The 11,175-nt window shown below is 41.1% G+C and overlaps 1 protein-coding gene across 1 annotated transcript in view; it reads left to right on the top strand.

The window, feature by feature from the left end:
* The first annotated feature begins 6,919 nt into the window (after positions 1-6,919).
* The window catches only part of LOC109972655 (globoside alpha-1,3-N-acetylgalactosaminyltransferase 1-like), a 47,563-nt gene continuing 43,307 nt past the window's right edge, over positions 6,920-11,175 (top strand). The window contains exons 1-2 of the mRNA XM_020621664.1: positions 6,920-6,978; positions 7,334-7,379. Of these exons, the coding sequence (XP_020477320.1) occupies positions 6,920-6,978; positions 7,334-7,379 (105 nt within the window). The remainder of the gene's footprint in view (positions 6,979-7,333; positions 7,380-11,175) is intronic.

The raw sequence follows: 11,175 nt of genomic DNA, 5'->3' as shown, positions 1-11,175 counted from the left end.
ACAGACCACAAACACACCAAACATTAGCAAGAACTGACCTGCTAACAGCAGCTAATGTTAAGCTACTCATAGAAAGATACTGAACTGCTTATAATTAGCTAACACCTAAACACATTTACATGCTCTTGGTTCTGAAAATTAAAGTTAAAAAGTTACAACATTTACAATATTGAAAGAAGTTAAAGGAGCAGCAAGTGGGAGCCCGAACAAAACCTAACACCATTTCAGGTGTACAAGCTGAAAGGTAAAATGTTGGCCAAAGTGTAAACACTGAAACCAGTTGATGTGAATTGTGTATAATCAGTGTGAGCGCTAACTACTCTAGCAAAAGGCTAGTTAAATTTTCAGCAGAAACTAAAGTGCTTAAAAGAAGGGTACCCATGAAAGCAGTGGAACAATCATTTGACATAAAAGCGTCTGTCAAAGTGAAAGAACAAAAGTCAGTTTCACTGTTTTCACTGTAAGCAGTTGAAGTGTCAAGTGATAAGTCAGCATTCACAGCCGTTGATGAAGAAGGTCTGACACTGAGTGAACTCTCATTTGAAGAATAAAGATTGCTTTCAGGCAAAAGCAGCTGAAGTGTCAAAGTGTCAGCTGTGTAAGTACCAAAGAAGCTTTGCAAATGAAGTGTCATTTGAAGTAAAACACATCAAGCATCACTGAGCAAAGTAAAAGTCTGTTTGAATGTGTGCACTGTGAGCAGTTGAAGCATCAGATGTTATAGCATCAAAGAAGCAGCGAGGCAGTTAAAGTGTCAGTGGAATTTGAACACAGCTCAAAGATCAGATAAAGTGTGCCTTGAGCAAGCCAGCGTTGTGTTTAAAGGTTCGGGGATCTACCAGCTCATTCAGCACATGGTGGGCACTCCTGACCACGTGTCCCTCCAGGCGACATGTCGGCATGGCAACCACCATCAGCTGGAGGCTGCAGAGCTGCAGGGCAACGAGGAGGACTAAGGGCAGCATCACGGTTCTGACTTTGATGGTCTTGATGGTCTGAAGATTTGTGTTTCTGGTTTTCTTCAGCAGGTCCTGGTTCTTCAGAAACAGACCTCTGTTTGAGTTGAAGATTTACACAGAGACAAACTGACATTCTGCATTTTACAAATCTTCACCTGAAGTGAGTGTGATCCTGGCCCTAGTTCTTTAGGTGCTTCTGGTCCTGGTCTTGTCGGAGCTGGACTGCGATGCTTCCGGTGTGCTGTGTGAACTGGCAGCCTTGGGTGAGCTCAGGTAACCTGGAACAAAGATAGGAAAATTGGAAATCAGGACCAATCAGCCAATCAGAGACCCTCTACCTGTGTGAGTCATCAAACCACAGAAAGACTGCAGCAGCAGGGACCTGGACCAGGACCAGGTGAGTCACTGCAGATATATTCAGATTCATAATCCTTTAAGAGCAGGTTCTTTGTGTGAAGTCCACAGAAAGTCTAACAGTAAAAAAAAGTGAATGATGTTCAACATATGAAGAGTTTCAGCATTAGCTTATTTTTAGAATCATAAATTTGATATATTTATATTTGAATGTGGATCCCTCCAGGTTTTCAAAAATGGACTAATTGAGACTTTATTGTCCTTTGTAAAACTCAAACTACAGTTTGTATCCAGCAGCTTCACAGTCAGCGATTGAATGGTGATGTGTTTGCTTACTGTCATGCAAACTGAGGAGCGTTCAAATGGTGATGCGACTGTTTAACTCGGATAAAAAATGACGAACTGCCGAGTCGGTGTCCGTGAAACTCTGAACAAAATGATTTCCTCCTCTACTGTCATGTGTAGAATAAAGTTGTGACTAACGGTGAAAACGTTTATACTCAGGTTTTCGCATGTAAAAATCAAAGGTGACACCAAAGTTTCCATTATTACTATAAAGTTACAACTAAATGTTGATCAGAGCGATCAGTGTAAACGGACGCTACAGTCAATAATGATACCGAGAACGTACTGAACGTAGCGATGAAACCCTTCAGAATAAGAACAAACAGCAGAGCTTCTGAAATCAAGGATGAACTCTGACCTGAGAGTGTTACAGTTGCTTGACATCAAACTGAAACTTCAGGCTTCATTAGATGATCACAGAATCACAAGCAGCGTTAATATTTATCACTGCGATGGATGTGTCATGTGATACAGTTGCCATTTGTCATAAAAGCGCTTTCCGATGAGCAAGTTTTCCCTGTTCGCAGCGGTCAGAAACTTCGAGTGTCAGAGCGCAGATGGAAACTTGGAGATCTGTCACCGTGAGCTGAGCTCACAGATGATGAAGTGACGTATTTAAGTTTCATTTCAGGGCGGGATAACATGACCACAGGGTTTATATCCACTCGCTCTTACACACCAGAAGCTTTAGGTTTGACCTTTAATGCCAAGTTTGAACAGAAGTGAACCGGACTGAAAGTGAAAAAAGCTGCTGAGTCAGACTGATCAGTATGCCCATGTTGTTTCAGGCCAGAGCAGTGTGTTACACTCTGAGCTGTCAGTCACTCTGAAATGAAACTCAAGACTGTCGTACCACTCGCTCTTCATCACTATTTCTATTAGCTGTGTTTAGACATTTCCTCTGTGCTTCTGAGCGCCGTCAATCTGGAAAAATAGCTCATAGGAAATTGTGTCTGGTAACATGCCGTCATCACGTCGACTCTCAGCATGCTGACGTGATTTTATGTATGTTTTATGTTTTCTCATTCAAACTTAAAGCTTAAAAAAGTAGCCTGTAAAGTTCAGCAGATTGAACTAGTTCAGGTCCAGACCAGGTTTTAAGTGAGACGGTTTCTGTGTCTTCTGCTGTTTCCTATCAGAGTTTGATGCTGCTGAACATAAGGAGGATATTACTAGTAATGGAGTACTTTACCATTGTGGTATTGGTACTTTTACTGAAGTAACAGAGTTGAATACTGCAGACATATTTCATGATAATCTGTTCAGCCTGTTTAATGTTAAAGGTTGTGTTTCATATTTACTGCCTGTTGTGTTGACCCTGTTTTCATCACTTATGGTCAACTCTCTACCCTGCAGCTGCTCAAGCTACAAAAAAGGGCAATCTGGTCCCCTGCCTGCAGCAGCATACCTTTGCATTAGCACACAAACTGTAAGCTGATATTAAGATTTGAGGCAAAATATTAATATGCAACTGCAATAAAACATGTGAGCCTATAGTGGCCCTGGACTGCTGCAGTGAAATGAGTCGCTGACTTGCCTACAGGAATAAGACCAGATCATTTACTAGGCTGTCACTCAAACTTTTGGTGCACTCAGATTGAGTAGGCCTGTAAATAGGGCAGTCACATATTTGCACATTTCCTTGTTTTAAGCAGACCTATGTAAGCTACAGCCTAACACACCTGTAACAATAATCCATAGCCTATCGATGAAGATGTGGCTCCAGCTGATCACGTCCTCACAGAGGCTGTTAGCCCACAACCATGTTACAATTAGTCTGGTGGTTCTGTAGTGTGTTACTGACACATTTCTATTACAGCTATGATAACTTTATTCTTGGAGTTTGTATCAGTCCTTGGCTCCAACAGATAAGATAATCACCTTTATTGGCCAAGTATGTTACACACAAAGAATTTGTTTCCAGTACAGAACTGATGGTTCTGCAGAGCTCTAACTATCGGGGGCGGTTCAGTGTCTTTCCCAAGGACACGTTGACACATGGATTGCCGGCACCGAGATTTGAACCTTCAACCTTCTGGTTGGGAGACGACTGCTCTACCACCACTGTCACCAGCTCAAATGACTGAACAAAAACTAAACAACTGAAGTAGCTGCTGTTCGGTTTGCACTGTACTAGATTACAGTTCTTTCTTCCAGCCTATAACTAGTTAGTAGCCCAAGATTCGAAGTGAAACAGGACAGTGGAGCAGTACATGCAGTGCCAGAAATGCACCAAACTATTTGAAGCATTTAATTTAACATCTTTCCTCTGAACTTTTGAGGCACACCTTTATGGTTTTATACTTTTGTAATTCACTTAATTAGAGCCAGTAGCCATCACTAGCTATTGCAGGGAGACAGAGGTGAAGAAGAAGAGTCTGCTGAGGCTCGGGGCACAGTATCGTTCCCCGTTGATGCAGCTCTGCTCTGTGCATATGACTCAGGGCAGATGCTGTTAGTCGGAATCTGGTGCTATGAGCCGTAATGAAAAATGTTTTAAAAACTAAAATATATGATTAAAAACAAACTGTCCCACAGAAAAGGGCCTGTAGTGTGCATGTGGCTGCCTTAACATGTATTTGATTGATTGGGTGAGTGAGTTATTTGTTTCTTTAACGTTATAAGAAGCATGAGTGTGTGTCAGTTGTCCACTAGCTGGACAAAGCAGCAGCATCAGTCTGTGCAAACTCCTGCTCTGCAGCCAAACTTCATTCGGCATCTTTAAACTCCAGCATTCTTGTTAAAGCATCAGCCATTGTAGACGTAAAACACAGTGGATATTTTACTGAAGAGAACACACTGAAATCTGTATGAATGTGTCAGTAAGCTTTTTAATTTTCAATGTTTCCTCATTGTTTTATCTTTAATTTGAGCCTTTTTAACAGTTTTATGAAATGAGTCAACAAGGTGACATTTATCTGAACTATGCTTTTAGAAGTTTTCTTTACAAATATTTTTTAAGATTCAGTCTTATTAACCTCATAGTTTATAAAGACAAACTCAGTGTTTGGTGTCAGCTCTAAATCACAGCAGCAGATCATCAATAAAATGTGGACATTTGAGACTATTGCCACTTATTTCAACAGATTTAATAATAATTATGTGTGTGTGTGTATATTCTGAGTTAAATTTGTTGACTGGCTTTGCTTTATGTCTCATTTAAAAACAAAACTTATGTAAATTGTTATAAAACCATAAAATACAACAAATTCAAATAAACAAAAAGAAACATTTGATCATAAGTGAATTGTGTAAATTAGAAGAAACGTATACATGAAAAATTATTGACATTAAAGAACAAAATAAATATAAATATTGATTTTTGTTTTTTAAATTCCTTCTAATGTTGAATTTGTAATTCATTTATTTAAGTGGCTTATTTTCCTTCTTTTATAAAAAGCCCAGAATCAGTTTTAAAAGTTTAACTGTTCATGTGCAAATGATCAGCAAAGTCTAAACTTTTAAAAATAAGGTTCTCCTTCCAGGAAAAATTGTGGTTTTGTGTTATTGTTCCATGTTTCTTCAGATACACAAACTCATTATTTTGTTTGTTAGACTGAGAGAAAAACAACATTTTGACTGTGAGAACCTTGTTTCTGCAGATTAGACCTGACACACCTCCTCAGTTGTGGGAATGAGTGAAATGTGAATGGATGAAATGAACTCACCGTCAGTCTGCTGCTAGTCCTGGTCTTTGTTGATCTGGTTGTGGTTCTGAGAGCTTCTGTATCTTGCGGTTTAAATAAACCTCCAGGAAGGACAGAAACAGAAACTCTGCTTTCAAAGCCACAGCTTTTTGGACTTTCCACTTGATTTCCACATGATTTCCTGCTAATTAATGAGATTTTAATGATGGTTTTCTGTGTACAGGTATACACTGCATGTTTACTTTTTTCATGAACTCAGACACATTAGGGGTTTTTTAAATGTATTTTCAAGAATTAGGAGGCCATAAAAGCTAAAACATCACAGGTACTTTGTGCCTTATGAGGATCTCAGTTTTTTTTATTCAGGTGTAAATTCAAAGATTTACTCCAAAATTGGGATTAATGGAATCTGATGCATTAAGAGAAAATGGATTTTAATGGATAAAAGCACCTTAAAATTAAGAACACTGTCCCTTAATTTTTATAAAACTATTAACATAGTATGTAAATTATGGATTGAATCCAAATTTCAGGTTAATTGTTGACTTTGACTCCTGTGAAATATTTATTGTCTTTTCATTTATCCATTTAGCTTTGTCCTCAAAAGTCCTATGATATTGTTCAATCATTATTTTATCAGTTAATGAGATTTAATGTAAAATGTATAAAGATTACATTTTTATTTAACCTTTTTCTAAAAGAGTGCTTCTGAATCTGAGAGTCGGGACCCTTCAGGGTCATGAGAGGATTAATGGGACAGAAAAAAAGACTGATATTGTTAAGTTTATGATTTTTTTTATTTTTGTTTCTCCATATTTTTGTCTTGTGAAATACTGAACAACTGCACATCTCCAAACATCTGACAAGTATTTAAATCCAAGACTCAGAGGAGAAGCTCGTTGATACTGGACTGAGGATTACAAGCTGACTCATCTTCATTTTAAGGGGTTAACAGCCAAATAAAACCTGGAAACTAAAACCCATTGTAAGCTGCATCGTCGCACCGTATTCTTCTGGCCACAATGTGTATTAGGTTCCATGTTGTGAATCAAAGCAAAACCTATCTGTGTCGTCACACATCAGAGCGGCTCAGGATGCGGTTTAACCCCCGAAGTCTTCAGTTCACATTTACACAGAAAAGTCAACAGACGGAGGAGAGAAAAGAAAGAGAGTTCAAGTCAAGATAGACGACAGGAAGTTCAGTTTACATTTAGATAGAAAATGAGAGAAAAGAGAGTCGAGGATTTGAAAACAGGAAAGAAACCCCCCTCTGGGGCTTTTCACTACTACTCGAGATTTTTCTGAATGATGAAGAGGAGGAAAGCCGTCATCAGTCTTCAGCTGCAGTCACACAGTTTCTACTTCAGCTTTAAAAGGAAAAGTGATGAAGCCAAACTCAGTTTAAACCTCAATCAGCTGCTTCAGCATTTTCTGAGATTAGCAGTTAGAGCAGCGAGAAAGGCTGAAGAAAGGCCAGTGTTGTGCAGCAGTGACCTGATGTTGAACTAATGGCAGAGACGCGCCCGGTGAGCATCCGTCAGGGCTCATCGTCTCGGTGTGTCCTCCGCCACTGGCACCAGTCGGTCCCTGTTGGCGGCTTTTAGCTGATCTGACATGAATCGGCGGCGGCAGTCGGGCCTCATCGGTGAGAGAGAGATCGCTCTGATTGGCTGGTGAGCTTAGTGAATCAAAAAGAAGCCTGTTGCTGTGGCATCCATGAGTTCACCAATTTAGTTCAGTTTCTCCTTGTTTTTCACCTCCAAGACCTCCTCTCTTCTTTCACGACCAAAAGGCCAAGGGCAGAGAACGGCAGCGTCATTTGCAGCTTCTCATCAGACTATTCTCCATTAGAAGCAGCTGTTTTAATTAAACAAGAGCTGTTTTGTTTACAGCTTATACTTCCTCAGTGTAGCAGATCTTCTTTCCCTTTCTGAATGGCAACTAAACACCGCCACTTGCTGGTAGGGGAGTTATCTTTGTCACGCGGGTGCATAACATACGTGCTAGTCTTGGCTCTCTTCTGTGCAGTGTTTCAACCCGGCTGACCCAAAAGACAACGTGGGGCGATGCAGAGGTCAGTCTCCGTTGCTGCTGGTTCTTTCACATCGGCTTGGTGTGGCTCTGCCCTAAGGCTGAATCCACATCTCAGCAGCGGCACCTCAGTCCTGGTGTGTCCACAGCAGTGTGAACTCAGTGTCCTCAGACCAGATCTGGGCCACCTGCGTATGTGCTCCTAGACCCAATTCCTCTCCGACCTCTGACTGTGCGAGCGCCGACAGATCAGAATCCATGAGGTCATTTTAATGTCTCCCCTGGTTGTTACTCTTCTGTGCACGCAGCTCACATTTCAGTTACATCTGTGCATGTGTGGCAGTTTAGGAGCTCGGTGGTGTTCACACCGGAGCCGGGTACACGGCACTGACAAACACAGACGGGCAGCAACACAACAAGGTCAGAACTGAGCATTAAGGCCTGGGATGTGGGCACAGCCCTAGTCACAGGTACAAACACACTAGAGCCCTTGAAAGAACCAGTCATAAAAATAGATTTATTTTTAGGTTTCTTAGGTTCTATCCAGTCACTAGCAAGCGATGTTGTCTCTCTCTTTTCCATAACACGAAATGTCATTGTTTTCTCTTTTGGTGTTGCATTTTCTGAAATGCTGTGTTTTGCACTTCAGGTTGAGGCTGGGCCGGTTCTGTCTGTCATATATGTAATGAATAGTGGAAAATACCATACAGTAAATATGCATACTGTGAGAACTATTTATTTATATATTCAATCTATGAAAGGGTGGGTGCTGCAATCCACTCAGTCCTCCACAGATTTTGAGATGGAACACAACATAGTGCATCATTTGAGCTCTGTCATATCTCTCAAACATCTTTCTGATTTTTTCACTCTGTGACTGTACAGATGCTGATGTTTTACGTTTCTGGAAAGAAATACATCCACCTCTAGTGTTAAAGTACTCAGAGGTTAGTCTTGGGATACAAAGTGAGAATGCATAGTCTTCCACAGCTGTTTTCTGGGTATCTACACCTGTGTGTTGCTACATTGTGCTGTCATGTAATTGTTGCTTTCAATTTGCCTCCAATGTTTTAATCTCATTTGCATTTTAATGTTTTATCTACCTGACCTGTCCAGGGTGGAACCTGCCTCTCATCCCTCATCCAGTGTTAGCTGGGATTGGCTCCAGCACCGCCCCCTTCAGGAGAAGTGAGTATAGATAATAGATGGATGGAAGTTTAATCGGTGTGTGTGTGCATTGTGTTCAGCACTTTCAGTGATGTATAAATAAGCCTTGCCTTTATTTGGTGTATACTGTAGGCTGGCACATTTGTTAGTTTGTTGAACTTGCAGGGGTGAAAATGTGCAGTGTGTCTGCAGCTCTATGTGAGCTGTTCAGAATCAGAATCAGTTTTATTGGCCAGGTGTGTTGGACACACGAGGAATTTGACTCTGGTACGTCGGCTCTCAATGAGCAAATAGTAGACCAGCATAAGGCTGTGTAATGTAACAAAAATAAGCAGTATTTACAAGCAACAAAGTGAAAACAATGCAGAATAAGCAGTATGAACAGACAGTAACAATGCAGACAGCAAAGGAATGTTCTTTGAAATGAGATAAATAGGGATAAAAAATAGGGTACTTAAAACTGAGTACTAGAGACCTGTACGAGTCTGTATAATCTGCTGAGAGAGTGTCTCAGTGATGCAGCTCTGAGGTTCAGCACCCACCTGAAAAAGGGAGTAGACTATTAGGCCATAGCCTGTGCATTTATTTATTCATTCACTAATCTAACTTGTAGGCTATGTCACCATGTCAGCATCAAAATGAACAGGCACTGCTGAAAGGAAGAAGAAAAAAAACTCTTTAACTCTAGAACAAAAGGGGAGCATTGAGGTTGAAGGCTCTGTGGTCCTGTGCTTTTTGTAAATGTTTTTGAACCCAGTCATCTTTTGTTAATCAAATGGGCACTGCAGTGTAGGTCTAAAGATGAGCAGCCTAGTATATGGGATATATGGTCCAGGACAAAGACGAGTTTTACGTGGAAAAAGATAAATCTACTGATATAACTGTTTACAGGCAGTTTACTCTCACAGACCTTTTACAGTTGAGTGTCAAACTCTGTTTTCTTTCACCTACTTGGAACTCGCTTTCTCATTCATATCTGTCTTGGCTAAGTTATTTGTCTGTAGGGTTTGTGCTGTTCCTATTGCTGTCTTCAGTCCAAAATGGTGGCTGCACTACCACTGTTGGCAAAAAAGCACCAGAGTGTTGCCTCTTGGCTTAGAGGCCTGCTCCATAACACCTAATCCAGACACAGTGTTCAGCATCAGTGTTTCTGTTGAAGTCTTTGATCACAGCAGCAAAGGCTTGAACAAATTTAAATTACTTCATTAAATTCAGTCCAGTGACTGGGGCTCCTCCAAAGACACCTGCACAGAGACTAAAGTACTTCATCAAGAACCTGCTCAGAGACTAAAGTACTTCATCAGACACCTGCTCAGAGGCTAAAGTACTTCATCAAGAACCTGCTCAGAGACTAAAGTACTTCATCAAGAATCTGCTCAGAGACTAAAGTACTTTATCAGGAACCTGCTCAGAGACTAAAGTACTTCATCAAGAACCTGCTCAGAGACTAAAGTACTTCATCAAGAACCTGCTCAGAGACTAAAGTACTTCATCAAGAACCTGCTCAGAGACTAAAGTACTTCATCAGACACCTGCTCAGAGACTAAAGTACTTCATCAGACACTCACTCAGAGACCAAAGTACTTCATCAAGAACCAGCTCAGAGACTAAAGCAGAGTAAAGTAAAGGCTCCTCTGGTGTCACTCCACCATTAGACCTCGTTATCTCTTGGGGTCTATGTGTTGTTATTAAGTATTTGTCAAATATAGCTATATCTAATCACTTCCTTCATTTTGAAGTTTCGCTACCGATTAGGCTACCCAGACCGGTGGCCCCTCGGCTGCATCACAGGATTATTACTTCCTCTACCCCCTCTGACTTTGCTGCTGCGTTCTTAGGTTCTGAATTCTATTCCTCTGTGGTTCAGAATCCTCCATCCTGCCCTGAGGTATTTCTCTCCTCGCTGAATTCGACTTCGGCCCGGATTATGGACTCTATTGCGCCTCTCAGGACTAGAAGGGCTGTCAACATATCTTCTCCTTGGCTAAATGACACTACCCGGGCCTTGTGGAGGATCTGTAGGCAAGCCAAACGCAAGTGTAAAAAAGACGGATTGCACGTCTCGCTGGATATTCTAAGAACTAGCCTCCTTGCCTACCAGGAGGCTGTGAAAGTCTCTAAAATTCAATTCCTGTCCAACGCTATAGCAACAAACAGTCGTAACCCGAGAGTCCTTTTTAGAACTATACACTGTTATTAACCCAGTCGGTGCTTTGCCCTTGGAGGGTTCCACTGCTCTGTGTAACCAATTTTTAAGATATTTTAGTGATAAGGTTGGGGATTTCAGGCGCAATATGCCTAAGCCCTTAGTGTATTCACAGCCTGTTTCGCCCATAGTTCATACTCTTAATTCCTTCACTCCGATTTCCCTATCTCAATTAAAAGAGACTTTAGCTTACTTAAAACTGACCTCTTCGCCTCTTGACCTGCTTCCTACCAGGTTCATCAAGGAGGGTTTTGATGTTCTGGGTCCCATTCTGGTCATGTTCATTAATCTCTCCTTGGATACGGGTGTGGTCCCGACTGCTCTTAAGCATGTGATAGTTCGCCCACTCCTTAAAAAACCTCTTTTTTTGGCTCTTTCTGGGCATGAAGCCATACTGCTGCTCACAGATATCCACTTCCTTTCTTAGCCTAGCTTCCACTGCTCTTTCCCATAGCTTCATTGTGTG

This window comes from Monopterus albus, unplaced genomic scaffold (assembly GCF_001952655.1).
Source record: "Monopterus albus unplaced genomic scaffold, M_albus_1.0 scaffold265.1, whole genome shotgun sequence".
NCBI lineage: Eukaryota > Metazoa > Chordata > Actinopteri > Synbranchiformes > Synbranchidae > Monopterus > Monopterus albus.
The sequence above is the reverse complement of the archived record's forward strand: the minus strand, read 5'-3'. Positions and strand labels throughout refer to the sequence as shown.